This window comes from Telmatherina bonti, assembly GCF_933228915.1.
Source record: "Telmatherina bonti genome assembly, chromosome: 16".
Taxonomy (NCBI): Eukaryota; Metazoa; Chordata; class Actinopteri; order Atheriniformes; family Telmatherinidae; genus Telmatherina; species Telmatherina bonti.
In genome coordinates this window covers 14,004,161-14,026,851 of record NC_136614.1, presented here as the reverse complement: position 1 = coordinate 14,026,851, position 22,691 = coordinate 14,004,161, and the positions used below count along the sequence as shown (strand labels likewise).

Sequence of the window (22,691 nt, the reverse complement as noted above, 5' to 3'; positions counted from 1 at the left end):
ATATCAATTAATGCATTATTAATATTAACCTTTAAAACATAGCATTAAGGGTTAAAACAAAAAATAGTCTTAATTATGGGTAATTCGGGATTCAAGTTAAGCCATTTTCATTTGCCGTGTGCTGTGGTAGAGTAGATGTCCTGCATCTTCTACATGAGCACCATTCTGGAGTACTTCTATTTGTGAGAATGCATCAAACACAGAGTCCTCTGTTGTCACATGCACGTGTGGAAGCTAAAAGATTAACCTAATCCCCCAGATGTTTCTGCTGTTTGTGTTAGAAAACAGCTTCTTGTGACATTTGTGTAAATAATGTTCTGTGGAAGGCTGGGCAGTCTTTAGGTTGACATAGTTAAAAGGAGTTTCCATTCATGGGTCATGCAAATAACTGGGTTCACATCTGTAAACCCACAAACATTTGATAGCTCACAACAACCATGTGCAACAGCATATAAGGAGAAAAAAGTCAAGCAAAAAATGTAACTTGAGTTTATACATGTAGCGCAGGAAAGGTGACGTGAAATACAAGACGAAAGACATTATTCTATCTGATGCTAAAGAAATTTGTTAAAAGCTTTAGACAAGATCCAAACTATTGTGGTTTTTATAAACATAAACTTGTTTTCCTTTTAGGCCCCATGAGAACGTCTCCCACAGCACCGAAAAGTGTCCCCACTCCACAGAGACAGATCAACATGCCAACAGCACGCAAGAACACTCCCATGACCAGAAATGGAGGCGATGCTGAGCTCATAGAGCTCAACCAGCAGGTACTGCTTGCTGCTCTTTTCTGTTCAGATGTTTCATGATGATGATGTAACTTCCTGTTTCATGCATATCTGTGGTCAATAGAGCCATTCATAGTAAATGCCACATCAGAATATTTATTACAGCATCGTGCAGTGAATACCATCCAACCTTTCTGCTGTTTGAACTGCCTTTATTATGTTTCTCTCCTCGGCTGAAACTGGTCATAGATCATGGATATGAAACTGACTATAGACGGATTGGAGAAGGAGAGGGATTTCTACTTCGGAAAACTGAGAGATATTGAGCTGATCTGCCAGGAGAGTGAGAATGAAAGCAGCCCTGTCCTCAGCAAAATCATAGACGTACTATACGCTACAGAGGTAAGTGCAGTGCACGACACTCATGGATATATCCCAGTGTTTGTTCAAACCAAATCAAAGCACCGAGCAGTACTTATTCAGTTGTATTGTACTCTGTTAGATAATATGTCATTTAATAGTTGGAATAAGTTTTTCATTAAAAACATTTTTATGGTTTTAGAAAGAAATTCATATACACAGCAGATCAGTCTGATTTCCTGTGTGTCACATCTGTTTACAGACTTGGGGGTTATTATTACAAGAAATCCACTATAAAACCCTCATGTTTTATTTTAAAAGTGTTGTTTATTTATGTAATGTTCACCAAAAGGTACTGTGTTTAAGGGTGCATTTATTTATTTATTAAGGTTAAATGTTGAAGAGGGAAAATCAGATACTAGATGTTTTAGTCAGAGCAGGTTTCATTTTTTCTTACACACTTCTGTTTTAATGCCCAGTGATGTTTTTACTCTGTGAAGTCTGAGCATTGTTGTTCCTGTGTAATAATTTAACTCCACAGTTGTTTATTTTTGCGTATCCTTCATCCAGGAGAAATTTAGTTACTTCAAAAAGCTGACTTCAACCTTTCATTTTCTATTTACATTTTGTTTTTAATAAATCCAGTATTATTATGCAACCTAAACGGATGGCAGTATGGACCATGCTACATCAGATTATTGTGTTAACTGCATTTTGAAGTGAGCTTTATATACAAAGCAACATAAAGGAGCTCTCTGAAGTCCAGACCTGACTCCCTGCTAGAATACCTGCTTATTTATCCCAGACACTGCAGAATGATGTAATGTAGCAAAGAAATCTGAAATGCAGTCGAGATAAAAACAAATTCATGAAATCAACGTTGGCGAAGACTAAAAGAATTGTTATTTTATGGCTCCGCTGCAGCACAATCTGAAGCTTCAACACTGGTAAAAACTCTGTTTTGCAGGAAGGATTTGCACCACCAGAAGATGATGAAATTGATGAAGGAACACGAGGAGACCAAGAGGAGTTTTGAAGTCTTCCTCTCCCCTTCATCATTCTTCTTCACCCCCCATCTTTTACTCAGTCCATCATGTAATTTTACCCCCTCTTTGTTTCATCCTCATAAGTTCGTTTTTACAATTTCCCCTGATTTCTCCCACCTTTCCTGTGGCTGCGCAAATCTACAACGGCATTGTTGTACAGCCCAGCTTCCAAAGGACACTAAACGCAGACCAGTCTGGACCAGGACCCAGCAGTCTGGCTCGGCTTAATCCTAACCAGTTATCAGAGTGCACGGGTTCAACGCAGGACTAGTTTAGCTCGTTAGTCTGTCTAGTTTGAAGTTAACTGCAATATGATAACAGAGATGCAGCACTGGAGCTGACGGTGAATCTGTATATCTGACGAACAGCTCACTTTCTCCCATCATGCACTCTGATCTGTGACCACACAGACACACTAACATGCTTCAAGGTTTGTTCCAGGGTTTAAATATGAAACCAAGCAATGTTTTACACAAAACTGTTTCAGTCCTTTTGATATTTTGGCTGTAAATTTCACAAGGTGAGATTATAAAATGTTTTATTTTGTAGGAGAAAGACTCATCCCATGGATTTTTAATCCTGTAACATATAATGACGTATGATGTGAGCATTTAGCTCACAGACATATCACTGACTGAACTTTTCACGTGTACAGTACCTGCTTAAAGGAAGCCATTGTTCTGAGGTAAAAACATCACACATGTTTTACTCATCAAGTTTCATCAGAGAGAGCTCATTTGTAACATGACAGCTTTGTCATGTCCTGAAAGCTTGTTTAGGAGACATCATGTTGTATTTATGTTTTTATTTATTTATCTTTTTTAATCTGCTCTATACAGTTTCTGAAAAAAATGTCGTTTGGATTTGGGGAGATGAAAGGTTGCACTAAATGTAGCGAAACAGACTGAAATGATCCAAAATGCCAACATGCAGTGACTGGCTGTTGCCAGAGAGATACAGGAAGATGCTATTTTATATTTTGTAGATTTGTTTTTAAGAGATGTGGGGTTTTTTTCTGTTTTTTTTTCCATTTAATTCTTCAAGGCCAAGTCAGAGGTGTCAGTGTAAACTTTATTTATCAGGCAAATACCAGGCTATGAATAAACAAATAATTAAAAGAAAGAAAGGGGAAAAAAAGACAATTAACACGACAGACAGTACACTACAAACTACTTAATACTAATGTTTGACTATGTTAATTGAGTTAAACATTTTAGCTGCTATCATTACTCCTCTGTTGTCGTATTTGAGTTTTTATATGTTGCGTAGGGCTGCTAACAAAAGAAGGTTTGGTTTATTGTGAATGACAGCCGGACTGAGTGTGATTTTACACTAATTGAACCAGTCTCGGAGGAAAAACAAATTCTGATCCTCTCACAGTTTGTTACTTTTGCAGCCACGTGATAAATTTGCATCATTTGGAGTTTCTGCTGATATGTAATAAAGCTCTGAGGTTTCAAGAGGATTCATCACTGTTTCACTCTTTGTTGAAATTATGGGTTATATGGTTTTATTTTGTGTGGTCTTATTTTTTTTATTTATTTTTTTTTCAGATTAGCGACTACTTATATTGCATCCCCATACATAGTATCTCACACATGCCATGCTGCTTAACAAAGTGCTTCCACTTGTTAAAAATGGTTTGGGACCAAGGGTGAGTTGTCTGGGAAAGCACAAATGAGCAAGATTAGTAGATTGACTCTGAAAGGATCAATATGTCTATTGCAGACCTTAGTTAAGCATTCTCCTTAGTCAAATAGAAGATATTGATGAAGATCCAGGAAATTGGTGCCAAATACTAAATGAGTCATTTGCAGCCATTACTTGCCACCCGTTCCTCAGATACAAGCCAGACAAAACTGTTACACATCCATCCATACATACATACATACATACAAACACACTCACACACACATTCATACATTCGTACATACATACATAGGCCCCATGTAGGGCATATATAAGCAGTTTGGACATGAAACAAAATGTATATAAAAGCCAGATAGTAGCACACACACACACACACACACAATCGCACACTCATACATTTATTCATTCATTCATTAATTATGGGCTCAGGCCCAGGGACCCAAGCCCACTTTGGGCCTATGTTGGGCCCATGTAGAGCATATATAAGCAGTTTGGACATGAAACAAAATGTATATACAAGCCAGATAGTTACACCCATAGACTGTAGTGTCTATTCAATTCAGTTAAACTATGTGTATATATATATAAATATGTATTTTTTTTCATTCCTTAGGATGATTTTAAGATGTGTATAGTTGATAAACCTGAAGTTTTTATGTATTTGTACGAAAAAAATAAAACATGTAGGAACTTGTTCGACTTCAGAGAAACGTAACGGTTGAAACGCATCATTCTGACGTCAGGCCGACAAAGACACGTGGCACGCGGACAGTAAAGCGATCAGAGCCGCTGACGACGGAGCGTTTCATCTTCTTGTCCCGCAACAGTAAGGAGCCAGGAAGTCACGATATCCCGAACTAATAACAGCCCATCTGGACTCGAGACATGGCTTCTAATAATGGCTCTGCCGGGAAGTGGGAGGTTGTGAAGAAAGGGAAGAAAAGTAACAGCTCAGGAGGAGCGAAGAACGCAACCGACAAGAAAAGTGGCGGCGGGGGAAGGAAAGCTCTGGGTGAATCTAACCAGCAGCCAGCAAGACGTAAGTAAACACGGCCTTCTGCAGGCTGCCGCTCACTGAACCCTCGGTTTAGTGACTAAAATGTCTTTTAAAAGACTTAAAGACAGCTTTGTCTTCACATGTAATCCAACATTCAGTGTGAACTTGTTTATTTAGGACATTTTTGCAGAAGAGGAAGTTTTCCATCAGATTTGGCACGCGAGCTTTTCAGGCTAACATTCGCATACTTTTTTTTAAAATTTTTTTTATTTTTTATTTAAAAATATAATGTTTGTCCAGTTAAGGTTTTATTAAAAGTGCTTTGAGTGGTAATACTGAAGTATATCTACTTGTATATTAATTACCAACTGACACATTAGTGGCATCTTGGTTCTCACGTGTATAAATGAATAAGCTAATAAGCTAGCATGTGTTAGCACGTTAGCAGCTTTTCCCCTGATGTGTCAACAAAGCAACGTCATCCTCAAGTAGCCACGTCTTTGAAGCATGTGTTAATCTTTTAGCTTGTAGAGTCTGCCCTTGAAACTGCACCTCGGTGGAGTTTTATTGAAATATATATTTTAGTTCAACAGTATTGTACTTATTTACATTGAACCTACAAAGACAGCTGGCACTGTTGTAGGTGTCGATTAACGACGTGGCGATTTAAAGCCGATGTTTTCCATCCATCCTTCCTGTTTGCGTGTGGGTAATTGTTTTAAGTCGGAATTATACCATTCAGATATATGATTAAAATGATTTCTGTTTTTCTTGTGCGTTGATGCATTTTGAGAGCACAAGATAAGACATTCTTGGCATACATTCCTAGGTGAAAAAGATTCTGATCAGTCACATGTAGCTTGTTTTTGCAACCATTGTCAGACAGAGCATGTTGCTCTTGTTTTCTATGAATAAGATAAAAGAGAGAAATACTTTTGTACTTTTAAATGTTTGTTAATATTATTCATATTATATGAAACCTTAAATATAGATCAGTGTTTTTAAAGATCACTGCACTAAATGCATATTAATTTGTTACTAACAATAGTCTTCAACTACTTAACTCTTGATGATAATTAATTCCTTTCTCTAAAATTTTGTAAGTAAATGGCCAAATCATGGATCACACAAGATTCGGCTAGGGGTTTTCAAAAAGTCCTACTAATGCTGTTCATATTTTGACATCATGAGACCATAAAGTGAGGCTTCAAACAGGATGTTCTTCGACGGATGATGCCACTGAGCTCAGACTGTCATCAGCAAGTTTCACAGTGATTTGTGGAACCGGATGATGAATGCCACTCAAGACCAGGCATATTTAAGGGAGATTAGGTGCACCCAAGTGTCACATCAGACCATTCAAAACTGTTAACGTATGTGTGGTCTGCAAGGGTACCTGACCACACCATGAGGCACAGGGGTCATTGTCTTGCATGGACTAGGGAGTATTTACTCTGGATGAAGGACCAGTGAGCCTAAATGCTGTTCTTTGATTAAAGCAGATTCACGTTGAGCAAAAATCATGGCCATGCAACAGCCACTGTTGTAACCAGACAAGCCTTTGGTGATGGTATTGGTGGGTCATATGAATGATACAGTAACAAGCCTGTACTACCTGAATAACATCATCTGGCCAGTAATTGTGGCCCTGTACGAATAATGCATGCCTAATTTCATCTTAGTGAAAGACAATGCACCACTTCATCAAAGTTGCATCAATTAGGGAACAGCTGCTGGAGACTGGGATACCTTGTACTAATTGAGTTTGCCTGCACTTTCTCCAAACCTGAATCTCATAAAAATCTGTGAGATCATTACAGAGTGTAAACTTATGTCTTCCTCAAATGTCACCTGAAAGCCAAATTTCCCTGGATTTTTGAGTAGTTTATTCATCTAATTAAAGATACAGATAGTTACAAATAAATACACATAATTTCCCGTTTTCACTCACTCACAATTTGGCCATGACCATTTTAAAATGGATGCTGTGAAACTACCCTACAGTCTAGATCCTGAAGTGTAGCTGGGAAACCATGTAGCTGCATTAACTATTCAGGTAACGTGTCCCACTGCTGTGACGTTCCAGTTCTAGTTTGATTTAATTTATTGTATCATGTCAGCTGACTCAGTTGGAGGCCTTACTTAAAAATGGAGCATTTTTTTGTATCTATTTTCAGTCTTTTCATTATGTTACCTTTGTTCTTCCATATTAAACACTTAAATTAGTTTATGTTTAACAGCCCCACAAATCTGAGGCTGTTAAAAGTAAATAATTTAGTTTTGTCATAAAACTCCGCTCTTGTATGTGTTTATGGTTGGATGAGTCCTCAATTTCCTCAGCAGAGCACAGCAGCTAAAAGTTAAAATCGGTAAAAACTTGCAGGCCAACATCGATATTTATTGAAAAATCTTCCAGATATGACAATGAACACCATCATTGCAAAATCACTTGAGCATTTAGCTACTGTGTTTTTGCTCGGGCTGTCATTTGAAAATGTTTATTTTCTCCTCTGGACTTGCAAACTTTCATCATGCACTTTTTCACAAACACTCCTTCATTGAAGAGCTGGGCTTATTTTGCCATCTCTGCTGCAGCGGCTTGAAGTTACCATGACTACTGTCTACAGAGGAGAAGATCTTGTCCTGATTGATGCACAACGAACCGCCACCAGAGCTTTCTGGGGTTTGTTACACTGCAGACCAAAATGATGATCTAAATTAATCAGTTGATTTTTTTTGTTTTTTATTTTCATTTATAATGATAAATATATTTTCCTCTCAGTAAACTTGGCAGAAGTCACAAAAAAAAAACTGTTTACAGCAGATACTTCAACATATTCTCACAATAGTGTTGCGATTTGTTCATACACTGCTTTGACCTCTGAATCATACTGTCCAAAGTCTGCCTATCTGTCCGATAATGATGATTATTACTGTGCCAGTGGAAAGCAGTGTAAAGGCATTGACTTAAAGAAGTAAAGAGAAAAAACAACACATTTCTTCCTGGAAAATATTGCACTAGATTTAATAGCTACTGACAAAGTAAACCTTTTATTTTATTTTTTTTATTTTTTATTTTTTTAAAAAGCAGGTTACCATTATAACTACATGGCCAATAAGCCGTTTTGTCAAATCTGTTTTTCAGCACTTGATCATGAGACTTGTAACAGATTTTTTTAAATGTTTAAAATTATCCTCCACCCTGCGGTTCAGCCAAAGGGTTTTGTATCAGTTATGGTTAGAGAAGTCAGTGTGTTGCGACAAATTCAGACATATCCCAAAATGATCCAATTTTATAATTTTCAAATTACTTTTAACCAAGGTGGTCATGTCTGTCATTGTTTACATGCAAGTGGAAATTTTAAAAGGTTTATTTATGATTGTGTCATGAATACATTTAATTCTCGTGTGAAAATTAAAACATTTTAAGCTGGGGTAGGTTTTCTTGCTCAGATACATTTTTCTTTTACTCTGGGTAAAGTGGTTCCCCGTCCTGATAGTAGTCTGTACATTTTGTAATCATGAACAATAAGAAATATACTTAGACCCCTCAGTTTACTGCAAATCTGTAAGAACTCTGACCAATCCAAATGTTCAGACCGAATTGTGGTTGTTCATTTCTTATAATTCGTAAGCTTCTTCACAGCTGCAAAAATGTAGGATTGATTTCCCCAACCTGGCTCGGTTTATTTGCCTCCTCCCACTAAACAGCCGAGAAAGAGAAAATCGTTGGTGGAAAAAGCTGCAAGCTAGAAAAACACTCTGAGAACGCATAGCTCCGCCACGGTATTTTAAAAAACTTCCTGGATCCAAACGGTGATCCAGATCACCACCAAAATAAACCTGTTCTTCCTGTTCACATTTCCAACAACTCCTGAAAATTTTTATCAAATCCTTCCATAACTTTTTGAGTTATCTTGAAACACAAACAGATAAACACCAGTAAAAACAAACTCATTGGTGGAGGTAAGAAAAAAGCCTTGGATTATGGAAAATGTGACTTGCATCACACTGGGTCTTACTGGCTTCTGTTCAGTTAACATAATTTATACCATAATAATTTGTTGTTATGAAACAACCACTGTGTTAAAAAATGATTGACAGACTAGCAGATGAAGGAAGTTATGCGATCAGATGAACAAGACTTTTTATTGCAGCCGAAAGCAATATGCTGTGTTTTTGGATGTGAAGCGTTCAGTGAGTTTCTTCTCTGTTGGTGTGAGAATCTGACCCCATAATGGGCTGTGTGTGCACCTCCTCAGATTACATCCCACCAGTACTGTGATGACAGAAAGTCCAAGAAAAGTAGACGCCAGACTTTGTGGCAACTCTGGTCTTTGATCGTCTGTTGCAGCAAAAGCTTGGTAGTGTTTTCCTTTTGCATTGAGTTGTCTTGTGCTGGAAAGCCAAAACTTCAAGTCAGCGTCATCATAAAGTCTCCCAGCATTTTTCCCCATAAGTCACCTCAGAAAACACTCATCTTTTTGTTTGAGATTTATGAAGACGCCTGGTGACATTTCCTCAAAAATATTGCCATTATCGTATTCTTCTGCAGTTCATAATGTTGTGTAGTTTCCCTCTCTGTGGGAGTCTTGGCATTTAAATGAAAAATTACTTATTTCCTTATTGGACACCCACTGAAAATAAAATATTTTCATCAAATACGAGTAATTGTTTGCTGTGACAAAATGCTTTTGTTCCGATTCGATTTAAATTGCGATTCTCACAATTCTTCGATATTGCTGATTTTTATAGACTTTTTATTTGCTCATCATTTTTCGTGATTTAAATTAGGAAAAAACAACATAGTATCCAGATCATTATTCTGTTGCTATAACATGTAAAAAGATCATTAAAACAATGAAAATGACAAAATTTTTTATAATGGATTATTTTTTATTTATTTGGGGGAAAAAAATATTTTTTAAAACTGTGAAGCAAAAAAATCTTCTTCTTTTTTTTTTTTTTTTTTTAATAATAATTTGGCTCAATTTTCCCACCCCTAGTTTGCATGTGTGCAAACTTGATAACATTTTAATTTTAACATTTTGATTTTTAACATAACTTTTTAAACTTTTTTTCTTTTTTAATTTTTAATATAATTGATCATTTTAACATTTTGAGACATTTTAAAATTTTTCTAGTCTGTCATGTTGCTCTGGTTTTGTAAGTATGAGGCCAAATTAAACACAAAGTACTTCTGATGATATTAATAATCCTGTTTTGCTTGTTTCACATCACACCAGTGTTCATTTCTCTCGTGTCAATGCAATTGTCTGAATTCTGTAACTCCACCAGGAGTTGATCAATAGTACAAAGGCTAGTGCAGCTGAAACTGTTCTCTGGTTAAAGTTATGCTGGTTGTCGTGGATGATTATACTACTGAGAAAGTGAGGCTTGTTAATGGATGATGAATAGCAGGATCTAGTTTTCAGTAAATTGAAACCTCCAATGTCAACATCAAGTTGGTGTTTTTTTAAAAAAAATCCAAAGGATCATTAACACTTTTTGGATTTCTACTTCTGCTGAAAAGAAGATTCAAATGATCAATTTTATATCTGAGCTAAAAACCACAAGTTAGTAAAGATTATTTAAAAAATAGTTGACTAGATATTGATATTATTATTATTTAGCTGTATTATATTTTTACCACTTTAATGCTTACTGCACGGTCAAAACACATCTGGTCTTGATCCTGTCAAGCATTCAAACAGCAATAACGGTGTGTTCAGACCAAACGTTCAGACCTTGCCGCGCCTCCACATAGATTTTACATGGAAACCTGCCACGCTTGATGCTCAAAACGCATTTGGTCTGAACACACCGTAAGTGTTCTGATCAAAAAGTAGTCCTATGATTTGACCTGGATGAATGAGAATCTACACCAATATATAACAAAAATAAATTAATAAACAAGTAGTTATTAGTTGTATTTTGTATTGGCTTTTTTTTTTTTTTTTTTTTTTTTTTTTTTTTTTTTTTTTTTTTTACAATGAAGCGTCCCACTTTAAGACCATGATGGTTATGTTAACAAAGTTTATGTTGAATTCAGATGGAGTAGTAAGACTGTGAGAAAATGAGTCTTGTGTTTGCGTCATAGCCCTGTGTTTTACCAACACACACACACAAACCAGATATAGATTAAGATTTCATAGCAATGTATACGGCAAAACGATCTGGGAACAACTGGTGACCTCTGTCAGCAGATTCTCAAGTTTGTGGGTGGTTCCAACAGTGATTCATGCGTACAGCCTCTTGGACCTACAGTTGTTTATCATACATGTCTTTATGCAAGGAATGAGGAGAGTCCAACGTGCTGCTTTAAAAGCAGAACTTTTCTAGCATGAAGAGCATTTTTCCTCATGCAAGGTCCATGTGCTCTAGCCATCAACGACCTTACCTTATGGGGTGAAACTAATCCTGCTTCTTCACCCCAGGTCATAGCTGTAAACTGTAGTTGAAAATAGCAGATTTTTATCATTTTCTCATTGCTTCTGGGGACCCACAGTCTTCTCAGATGCTTTGAAATGAATACATAACTGGAAAGTACCAGATGATAATGGTTAAGATTGAAATCTTTCTTCTACAGCCCCAACAATAGCTGATCAAAACAATGTTAAAGGTATTTGCAGTGGACATATACTGAAAGTCTTGTTCTAATTGAATCTCAGCTAGTTGGAAAAGGGTACAGCAGACAGGAATACTTAGAGTGATGTTGCTGCTTGTAGTCTTTTGTAAATCCCCCTGTGAGGGTTTTGCTAATATTCTTCTGGATGTCAGCCCATTGCGTAAGCCATGATGGGAGGGTTGGTGGGATAAGCTGCAACCTAAAAGAGACGTTTTGTTGTCTCACACAGTGGCTCAATTTTTCAGTTCAAGCTGTGGACAGAAGAAAGTGTTTCAGAAAACTACAAGAGATTCAGAAAGACGGTCCAATTTACCGCAGCTTTCTAACAACTGTTCCTTTATTCATCAGCACCCCTGAAGATGTCAGAGACGATGTACGACAGCTTGGAAAAAGTGGGAAAGAAGCAGAACAAGGAGCAGGTTCCACCGCCAGCAGAACCTAAAAGCAAGAAGTCCTCTTCAAGTAAACCATCCAAGAAATCTCCCTCCAGCAATACAGTCACACCTGCAACTCACAAGACTCTAGAGGAAGCTTTTAAAGCTGTGAGTAGATCCTGTTTGTCCTCTAACACATCTACTTTCATACCAAAATGACCTTTATCATCTCTGGTATTGGTGTGTTAACTCTGTGATCTCTATCATCTAATGAAATAAAGATAATGTTTTTTTACAGCCCTAAATATTTACAGACAGTGGCATCGTTAAATTACTGCCACATGCTGGGAAACATTTCTTTTGTTAAATAGATGTCTCCTGAGAGTAAAAGCTTCATGTTAATGCTGTCCTGGTTTGTCTTTAGTTGGATGTTGGGGACTTGAAACAGCAGTTGACTCACAGTCAGGCCCTTTTCCCTGATAACCCCTCAGTCTGGGTCAAAGACCTGGCCGGATACCTCAACTACCACCTGGCTGCACCAGAGAAGGAGCCCACGCTAAGCAGCTATACACATGGTCAGTCAGGCTTAGGCTTTCACTTTTTACGTGGTCAAAAAACTACAGTTATTACTTTGCAGTGTCACACAATTACCTTTGTTTATTCCACAGACTATCCATATTGCCTTACTGGGAAGGAGCTGAGGGGCGTCATCAAAGGCCTGATCGGACGTTGCACCAACAATCTGCAGGAATTCTTCGACTACTGTGTTTCCAGCATGCTCAGGGAGCTGGACAGACAGTCGGGTAAAGCCATATGGAGCCACATCTATCTATGTTTTGCTACTTGTTTTCCAGTTTATTTCAAGTATTATGAAAGGTTGAAGTGGAATCAAAGGATAGGGGGAACCAACTTGAGCCAGGGCTATTTTTTTATCAGCCAAAACATCTGAACAAAGCAGAACAACATCACAGTTTGTGGTTTAATGTAAAACAAAAGCTTGTTTCTTTTATAGGAGAACCTCTTCATGGTTACAGAGTTTGCATTCAGGCAATCCTGCAGGACAAACCCAAAATAGCCACCCAGAACCTGCCGGAGGTGAGTGTGTGTGTGGCTAATTATAACAACACTGCCCTTCACCGCTTTGAATTATTTCACATTAAACATTTATTTTTCTTAAAACTGGCTGCATTTGCTTTGCCAGCTCATTTCCTAATCGCACACGTAGAGAGCAGGATTTACTCTTTTGCAATAATCTTGCAGTGAGATGTTGTAATCCACCCTCTCGTCTTCCTCTCCAGTATTTGGAGTTGTTGCGCTCAGTTCAGAACCGTCCAGTGAAATGCTTGACCATCATGTGGGCTTTGGGTCAAGCTGGATTCTATGACCTCAGCCAGGGACTAAGAGGTAATAAGTAGAGAATAACAAATAAGGCGCATAAAAACCCATAGGCTACTTTATTTCTATCTTCTGGATTGTATTGGAGCAGGTTTGCCTTGATTCAGCCTTTCTCCTAGTTTCCCAACAATATGTGTCAATAGAAATTCTGGCTGGAGCAACAGTGCACATTAGTCCAATAATGCATCCACTCACAGTGCTCAGTTTTTTTTTCTTTCTTTTGTGTGGTAGATATGCTGTGAGTCTGCAGTATGTGGGACAGTGAGAATGGATTTTCTTAAAGATTACATAACATATTTCACCTACAAAATAAGCTTATTGGAGACCATTTGCCTCCCTAAAGGCAAAGGAAGTCACAACTGACTTGTTCTCAAAAATAACCCTTGAGTTTTCTTGATATTTAATCAGAGCAAAAACAGCAGGAGGGACTTAATACCCATCAGTGTTCTGTTTGACCCTCAGACTTTGACACATGTACAAGGCTTATTTACTGATGTATTTGCTCTCTAATGCAATGGGAGTAGTAAAGCTTATCATGCAACATGGAAATTTAATAGTTTTCACTCGATGGGAGATTTTTTTATGTTTGCTCATTGGTGGTTCAGTTTAGGCTATAAACACTCAGGATATAATATTTCAGATTTTTAATTTCATAAGTAAAAATTAAAAGGAGAATATGTATGCATGTTTCATCTTTTTTTATTATTATTATTTCTGCTACAGTGTGGCTGGGAATCATGCTTCCTGTGCTGGGGGTGAAGTCCCTGTCCTCTTACGCCATCGCTTATTTAGAGAGAATTCTCCTGTAAGTCTGCCTGAGAAATATGTGACCTGATTTATCTTGTTTATTTTATTCTGGTGTTATTCTCCTAGACAAAAATCTTTTTAATACTGCTGAGGTCTCCATTTTTAGTGTATACAAGACCACAGCAACACCTTATTCTTCCTGTTGTCTTAAATAACAAACATCATAATTCTTTTCTCTTAGAGCATAACTTAAACATGTCATCCTTTTTTTTCTTTTTTTTTTTTTAAACAGAAATTGACAGTGCTTACTTTGGGCTTTTAGAAGTATTTATTTAATTTCCTCTTCTTTGCCTTTAGACTTCATGCAAACTTAACAAAGGGATTTGGCATCATGGGTCCAAAGGAGTTCTTTCCTTTACTTGATTTTGCATTCATGCCTAAGAATGCCCTGTCACAAAGGTAAATGAGTGTTTTTTAAATTTAATTTATTTTCTTTTTTTATTGATGGTTGAATAATCCTGTCTTATTAAGAGTTGTGTGCAGAATAACTATGTGGTGCAGGAATAGGATGCTGTAAAACCAGGATTTGCACAGATGTTAAACGCCAAATTGAAGCTAATTAAACACCCACAAGTTGTAACTAAAAGAACAGACTGGCAGCATGGCTTTGACTCATTTCAGATCTTTGACAGGAATTTAAAAGGCTTAACTTTCTCATCCCAGGGTGAGATTTAATGCAATCCAAAAGCAAATGAAGATGTGAGTCGTACACATTTCCATCAACTGGTTTTAACGGATTAAACCAGTGGTGCCCAGCTCTGGTCCTCTTGGGCCACAATCCTGCAGGTTTTCCATGCGTCTCTGTTCCAACACACCGGACTCAAACTGGTCAGTCATTGTGCATATGTCCATTGGTTGTTGGACCCATTTACTTCCAAGCCAGGTGTGTTGGAGCAGAGATATGTCAAAAACTTGCTGGACAGTTTCTCCAGAAGATGTTGGTATACCCAACATCGGTCATGGTTGTGATTCAGAGGGCTCAAACCAGAAAAAGCTGTGCAGTTATTTAATGTTTCTATTTGTCAGACATTTATTTAGTCTTTTTCCTGATGGGAAAACGGTTTCTGCCATTTCCCATCACCCTGTCTCATTCACATTTTCTAAATGCACATCAAACACTGCTGAGTTCATCAATAAAAGGCGTTAATTTAAAAAAAAAAAAAAGTAGATATTTAAATAAGTAAAATGTCTACGTGCCATCAAGCATTACTTATGGATTATGCACTTTATGTCATGAAAGTGAGTCTACGTGTGTTTGTTGTCATACAGCTTACAGGAGCAGTTAAGGCGTTTGTATCCTCGACTGAAGGTCCTTGCATTTGGAGCCAAACCTGAGAGCACATTACACACATACCTGCCATCTTTTCTGTCCAGAGCCACGCCGCACTGTCCAGACGACATGAAGAGAGAGGTGAGAGCAGAACATCCAGGGCATGTTGATAAAGAAAAAATCTCGATCAAATGAGTTTCAGAGTTTGTTTGCAGTTTAATTTCATTGCCTGACTTGCTGGATTTTGTCGCTGTCAGGTGACGATGTGCCCATTTGTGGTCAACTTTTCATCATTGTTTTAGTGAAGGTTTGCTTTGTCCTGTTTTCTTTTGCAGTTGCTCAGCAGTATGACGGAGTGTTTGTGTGTGGATGTCCAGAGTTTAGGAGTGTGGAGGCAGCTTTACACTAAACACCTACCGCAGTCTAGGTAATGCATTAAAAAAAAAAACTTATTTGATTTAAGGCATGAATTATACAGATAGCAACAGCTGTTAACTTATTGTTTTCCTCTCCAGTCTGTTATTGAACCACTTATTGAAGTCCTGGAATATTCTTCCTCCAAAGGTATGATTTACTGCAGTATTTTACGTCAAGATTTGCTTCACGGCGTTCATGCTGCAATATATAAACTAACATGGAGCAAATGGTAGCAGACGTGTTTCAGAGCAGAATAATTCACTAAAAGATGACCAGGCAACCTCAAACCGATGAGCTTGTTCATAAGAGGTGAAATTTCTGTTGCATGGTTGCAGTTTGAATATAAAAAGACAAATGTGGAACTGACAACAGACTAGCTCACAGTCCCGACAACAGACTCCGATACCACTAACTAATTTTATTGCTCCCACAAGAATCAGGACAGAGAATACAGAGTAAAGAATAAAGTCAACAAGCAAAAGCGTTGTCAAGTGGAGGCGAAAGCGCTCATAATAAACTCCAGACGCAAACACTGCAACAGGCATTTACCCGTGAAACGTCATACGGCCAAAGTTCCCGCAGATGGAAGGAGATCACTGCTGCCGTTGCCGAGCACATCTGACACATAACTGATGACTGACACAAAATTACACAAACAATTTTACGTCGTTATGTGTATCATTATGGGGATATAAAATGAGCGAGATTGGGATATGAGATTTTGGTCATATCGCCCAGCCCTAGTCGTGAAGCAAACTGACCTCTTTGTAGACATTTCATTGAAGCTGCCTTTCCAAAACTGAGCTTCCCAAGATGATTTCAGAAAGTCACCACGTCATTCTAAAAAAAATCTTCCATAAATTTATCAAATGAAAGATTTTTTTTAGGGCTGTCAGAATGAATGTGTTATGCTGTTTTTTTTTAAATGCTTTAATGCAGAAACAGAATAGTTGTTTCTCATACCATATAAAAAAGATCAGAATTAGGCTTTTTTTTTTTTTTTAAGCAAGAGGAGCTGATTTTGGGCATGTGGGTGCTTTGTTACGATGGTGAGCTGAATAAACCCAAAAACCACTTTGTTTTCCTTATTAAGTTTCTGATATTTTTCAAGTTTTACATTCAGAGTCAAAACGTTTTGGAACAGCTGTTTTAAAAGCATGCTAGTAATTCTGCTTATATGTACCCTCATGAGGCTTTTTATTTTTATCTTGTTGATCATCTTTTCCTTCTTCATTTAATCTCTAGTTACGGAAGAACCTTGAAGAAACAATCCAGTCTTTTAGAGTGACCAATGAAGAGATGAAGGATGCAACAGAATCTCAAGACCTCCAAGAGTGCAATAGCCTGTGCCAGGTTTGGTTTGGACCTGAAATAGTTGTTTTGTAGTGAAGCTGTAACTTGGATGTGAAACTGTGCTTTGCTTTGCTAATTATTTATATCTTGTGTTTCTAGACTCTTCAGGTAAAGATGCGTGGTCACGGCTTCCCCTGGTTAAAGCTGCTAATGGTTTTGCTCGTGTTTGCCGCTGGTTTCATCGCCCATGACGTCCGATCCCACGGTTCAGTTGCAGGTCTGCTGTTTCCTCATTGCAGTCACGAGTCTTCTTATTTCTTCTTATTTTTGGTAAACACATCTGTTAGCCTGATTATTGTTGCAGTAAATGTTGTGGCGTTTTAGATTCCACCACTGCCCAGTATCTGCAGAAGACAGGAGTCACAGCTGTGTCCCAGCAGGCCTGGAGCAAAATAACAGTCTACTCAAAGCAAGGCTTCAGGTAAGACTATGGTCCAGAGCCAGTTGGCTTGCTTCACGTTTGCTGCCTCTTTATGAAACTGGACAGAAATCTGACACTATGCGTACATGCACAGCAGTATTCTGACTTCCTACATTTGTATAATTACAACACTATTCCAGTTACACCCTTTATACGAGTTGGTTAGTCCTTTCCTATCCTTTGTCAGAGCAAAACGGAGACCATTACGGAGATTTTTGTCTTGCTCAGTGTTTTTATATTTTTTTTTATTGATTTATTTTTACAATTATCTGATTGTTTGATGTTGTCAGAGTACAAGTGATCAGATCTACGAAAACAAACCGAAAACATACTGACATAAAAAGAATGAAGGCCAAAGTTGCTCGTGATCAGTACAAAGCAACAACGTGTTGCCAGATAAAGCAGATAAAACCCTGGTTGGATTTCAGCTTTAGTGGTGCAACAGTACGCTGAGATCATGGTACGTTACCTTGGTCATACGGTCACACTTCAGTTCTTTTTCAGTACAGGAGAAGAACAAAATGCAAAAAAAAAAATTTCTTCAGTTTGAAGCTGAAGAAAAATTTTCTGCCATCCATGTCTGATGTAATGTTTAATGGTGTGATAATGGAGCTTATATGTTTGTTACCCAATCCATTGGGAAAACCTGTCAGATGTAAACAAATATTCCCTTTTTTTTAAATTTGATTTAGTTTCTCAAATTATTTGACAGGAGTGTTTCATACCTGATTTAATAACAAGGATTTGCAGCACTAACATTTATTCTTAGAACCTGCTGAGTTTTTGTCAGGCAAACAAAATATGAAATTTTTAATTGTATGTTTTTGTTTGTTTGTAGCTGGTTGGAGACAAGTACGCCTTACTATTACTCTGAGTGTGTGCGGGTATTGGGGCCAGTAATGGAACAAGGTTTAGAAAAGACGAAAGCTGCAGCTGTTTCCATCTCTGAAAACACAACGCGGTTTATCGTCTGGGTCAAAGAAAGCACGCCGCTGGTCATAGAATGGGTAAGATGGTCTCTTTTTACTTCTTGCTGTTTCATCAGCTCCTTTTCTGTCTGACTCAGTTCTTTTTTTCAGTCTTTAAGGCAAATTATTTTTCACTTAAAACATTAACATAGACTGGGAACTTGCTTAGTTGTGTTGTGTAATTACAACATTTGCTTTTACCTCCATGTTCTTGCTCAGGTGAACACCAACACTCCAGACAGTGTGTTCCAGCTGTTGGCGTACTTAAAGGAGCTCCTCATCTTCATCCATCAGAATTACGTCCTGCCAGCGTTGGCGTACATATCTGACCTGCTACAACGAGCGTGGACCAACCTACAGGACTCGTGCAAGTCAGTACTTTCAGCAGCAATGAATTATTCATTTTAGTGAAGTGTGTCGGAACCAGTTAGACCAGTTCATAAGTAAAAATTTGCAAACTGCTGCATCAACTGGATGAATATCAGTGTGTTTGCACATCAGGTAGCTTTGTGTTAATATTATTATTATGATTATTATTATTATTATTATTATTATTGTTGTTGTTTTTTTTTCTTTATTTTTATTATTATAGAAGCTGTGTAGATTATATCAACAGTTTTGTTTGATCATCTTAATCAGGATTAAAAAAATCTACAACACGAACAAACTTAAATGTCTAAATTTTATTTATGTTAAATGATTGATAAGTTCCAGACTGAGTTTTTTAATGTAATTTTTCAGGACTTTTATATATTTAGGCTAAATTCTGTTGACTGTAATTAAGTCTGCAAAAAATATTGGGTCATAAAGCATTTTTGGAAATTAAAAGTAAAACTAGATCCAACTGAACCACTGTTGACCTGTCAAATTTACAGGATTTTTTTTTTTTTTTTGGTTATTTTCTTTTGTGTGTTTTTTTTCTTCCAGAAGGTTGATTGTTTTATTTTTATTTTGTTTGTTTTTATTTTCTTACAAAATGTGCAATGAGGCGAGAGCTATTGATTTTGTGTTTGTTTTTTGTTTTTTTTGCCTTTTCTAGATGATTCTGTTCAATGAATTCATGGATTTATTAAGTGATTTATAAATAGATTTATTTTCCCCTCAAAATGGATAAAGGTTGCATTTTAATCTCAGCCTATATTAATCAGTTTCCTTATTCTTTACACACTCATGAACAAAGAAGAGTCTTGCAGCTGAGATGTGCAGTTTAATGCCATAAAGTTGTTTTCAAAGCTCTTAACCAGTGACAAGAAGCTGAGACAAAGTGTCTCTGTGTGGAATGTTGCAGCCATATTATAAACCTATAGAGTTTAAATCATTAAAACTGCACCGCTGCATCTAAGTCCTGGCTTTCAAATGAATGAGATGTTTGTTTTGACGTGAACCAACTCTATACTTGTTTGTGTTTGTTGCAGCGGGGAGGTGTCGATGTCATGTCTGCAGGGCCACGCTCTGTCCTTTACAAACTCCACATGGCAACTGCTCCAGCACACGACCTCAGCCATTAAGACATGGGCCCAGGAGCTGCTGACACGAGCATGATAATGCAAGAGATGCGGATTAATTTACACACACAGTATCCACACGGTGTGTGTGCAGGGATACACTGTACATATGCTCCCTGGCCCGGTGCGAGGCTGCCTTCCAGTGCTTTGGCCCCTCTGATAACGTGATTGGGACACTTTGGGATCAGAAAAAAAAACAAAATCCCTCACAAGGACTTTGTCTCTTGTTTTGGCTCGATTTAAATTTATCACTGTTTGTATGGATGTTTTTTTTTTTTTTTGTTTTGTTTTCTACTAATTTTTCTTCACTGCTGGAAGCCGAGGTCGTATTTTTGTCTCTCTCTCTCTCTGTTTTCTACTGCAGGTTTCAGCTGCTGCTTAACCTCCTGGATAAAGAGATTATATAATTTATAGCAGATATAGGTTTGTAGATTTATAAATGATTTTTTTATTTAAGAATAATTAAATAAGAAAAATTAAACAAGGAAACTTGGTAAAGAGCAGGGAAAAGACCATAAACAAACCTCTGAAAACCTCATGTAAAATGTTGAGGACCATATGATATGTAATACATTTTCTTACTCAGCCATCATCAGGTGTGAAACTGTTCATAATGAAACCACATAAACATGAAACAGGAGGAAAATTTACTGGAGGGTTGCCTCCTTCAGAGGACTTGATATGAAGAGATTGAACCAGAAGAAGATTCAGCCCACCTGCTGTTCCTGTCATTGCCTCGTCTCATCTCCGTTGCTTTTGTTTTTTTTTTTTAAAAAACCTTTTTATTATGCTTCAAATGCTCACCAAGCCGCAAGAAATACTGTGGGTATCTACTTGGTTGACGCTGTTCTTGATTTCTGTGTGGCTCAGCAAACTTTGTATCTTTCATGGGATCTGACCAGATCTGTGCCAACATCCTGAACTGTACGCTGTAACATGACAAAACCTCTCCTCTGGGCAAGCTAAACATTTATGACCATCCTTGCACATGAGATCAGATGGATATGGCAACAACTGATGTCTTAGTTTGTAATGTAAATCATTTATAATAAAGACTTCAACCCTTTTTTTTTTTTTTTTTTTTTTAAAGTAATCTCCTTGTATCCACTCTGGTGATAACTGTTGTTTCAACATTTATCACCAGAGTGAACTTAATATGTGCGTTTCCACAATTGTACATTCTATAAGAGCTAAACATTTAATTCTTTATTCACTATGGACAGATTTACAATGTTTTTCTTCCATGCTTAGAGCAATTTTAATTCTTTGGACACTTCCGCACAGATTTCATCACATCTTACTCAGGAGTGTCTGTCTTCATGTCAAATATGATGCAACTATTATGCAGTGAACAGGATTCGAAGACTCACTAAGCTCTGTGGCCTGCATGGAAGATCACGTGACTTGGCCTCATCAGATGAGATGGAAAATAGTGACGTGAAGTAAAACATGTATTTATATTAAGGGTTGTTTTTACTGAAACAAACGTCTGTAATCATTAATAGGGAGTATTGAAAATATTTCAACATCTCATTTGCTATTAATGTAATTCTGCATTTTGTTCTCATATAATTCAATGGTAATTTCTGTTAATATTTAGCTTTTTTTTTTTTCTTAAAGAAGCTGATAAACCTGAGGAAATGCTGAACATGGAGTCATAGCAGAAATTGGATGACTGACCTCCCATTTCAGAATTTATTAACTCATTAAAGTCCCTTAAGTGTGCGTATATGTAAAAAGAAATATTGTAGTCGATAGAATGTAAAGAGCTTATTATGTATACAGAATATACACACATAAGAAAACTTAATTTAACATAGCGGAACTTTGAAAATGTTATTTGCCGGCAACTTTCACATTTTCAATATGGCAATCCTTAGGTCGCTGGTTCAAATCCGGCTCGAAGGAGGTGTTGTCTTTCTTTGCTCGGGTAAAATTGAAATAGATATTCTCCTGTAATGTACCCTTAATTTTTTTGAATACTTTATTTAAATGTACATGTAGTAAACAGGCAATGGACCACAATGCCAACTTTGTAAACATAAAGAGAAAAGGTAAGGGGAAAGACAAATGAATAAATATAAAAATAAAGAAAACAAAGTGTGCCAGACTACAAAATAATGTGCAATATACAATAACATATATAGCTTAATTTAACATAGCATAACTTTCAAAACGTTGTTTGCTGTCAACTTCCACATTTTCAACCCTTTCCCCAGCTTTAAACACTTCTTAAACATTATTGGCTGGCAACTTCAATATTTTCAACATTTCTTGGACGTGTTTGGTCAGCCTCTTCAACGTTTTCAACATTTCTTGAACGTGATAGGCTGGCCTCTTCAATCATTTTCAACACTTCTTGAACGTGTTTGGTCAGCCTCTCTTCAACATTTTCAACATTTCTTGGACGTGATTGGCCAGCCTCTTCAACATTTTCAACATTTCTTGGACGTGTTTGGTCAGCCTCTCTTCAACATTTTCAACATTTCTTGAACGTGATTGGCCAGCCTCTTCAACATTTTCAACATTTCTTGGACGTGTTTGGTCAGCCTCTCTTCAACATTTTCAACATTTCTTGAACGTGATTGGCCAGCCTCTTCAACATTTTCAACATTTCTTGAACGTGATTGGCCGGCCTCTTCAACATTTTAAACACTTCTTGAATGTGTTTGGTCAGCCTCTCTTCAACGTTTTCAACATTTCTTGGACGTGATTGGCCAGCCTCTTCAACGTTTTCAACATTTCTTGAACGTGATTGGCCGGCCTCTTCAA

The 22,691-nt window shown here is 37.3% G+C and overlaps 2 protein-coding genes across 4 annotated transcripts in view; both read left to right on the top strand.

Annotated features, from left to right (window-relative positions):
* Nucleotides 1-3,573, top strand: part of LOC306767453 (microtubule-associated protein RP/EB family member 3-like) — an 11,404-nt gene extending 7,831 nt beyond the window's left edge. For 2 of the 3 annotated variants that reach the window (XM_079255474.1, XM_079255475.1), the window contains 3 exons: nucleotides 634-770; nucleotides 978-1,130; nucleotides 2,056-3,573. In XM_079255474.1, the coding sequence (XP_079111600.1) occupies nucleotides 634-770; nucleotides 978-1,130; nucleotides 2,056-2,124 (359 nt within the window). In that variant the 3' untranslated portion in view covers nucleotides 2,125-3,573. The remainder of the gene's footprint in view (nucleotides 1-633; nucleotides 771-977; nucleotides 1,131-2,055) is intronic. The other variant, XM_079255473.1, reaches the window with a different exon arrangement.
* A 1,011-nt stretch (nucleotides 3,574-4,584) lies between these two features.
* On the top strand, nucleotides 4,585-20,895 carry tmem214 (transmembrane protein 214). The gene is made up of 17 exons (XM_079255199.1): nucleotides 4,585-4,823; nucleotides 11,758-11,951; nucleotides 12,208-12,358; nucleotides 12,452-12,586; nucleotides 12,796-12,878; nucleotides 13,082-13,187; nucleotides 13,902-13,983; nucleotides 14,283-14,384; nucleotides 15,255-15,396; nucleotides 15,591-15,682; nucleotides 15,771-15,819; nucleotides 16,918-17,025; nucleotides 17,125-17,242; nucleotides 17,350-17,446; nucleotides 18,285-18,453; nucleotides 18,634-18,785; nucleotides 19,830-20,895. The coding sequence occupies exons 1-17, from the start codon at nucleotides 4,670-4,672 to the stop codon at nucleotides 19,954-19,956; spliced, it is 2,061 nt and encodes a 686-aa protein (XP_079111325.1). The 5' UTR covers nucleotides 4,585-4,669; the 3' UTR covers nucleotides 19,957-20,895.
* Nucleotides 20,896-22,691: the final 1,796 nt, after the last annotated feature.

Coding starts and splice junctions, on each gene's coding strand:
- tmem214 (XM_079255199.1), top strand. CDS start 4,670: ATGGCTTCTAATAATGGCTCTGCCGGGAAGTGGGAGGTTGTGAAGAAA. Junction 12,587..12,795: donor GGAGCTGGACAGACAGTCGG/GTAAAGCCATAT, acceptor TTTCTTTTATAG/GAGAACCTCTTCATGGTTAC. Junction 13,188..13,901: donor CCTCAGCCAGGGACTAAGAG/GTAATAAGTAGA, acceptor TTTCTGCTACAG/TGTGGCTGGGAATCATGCTT.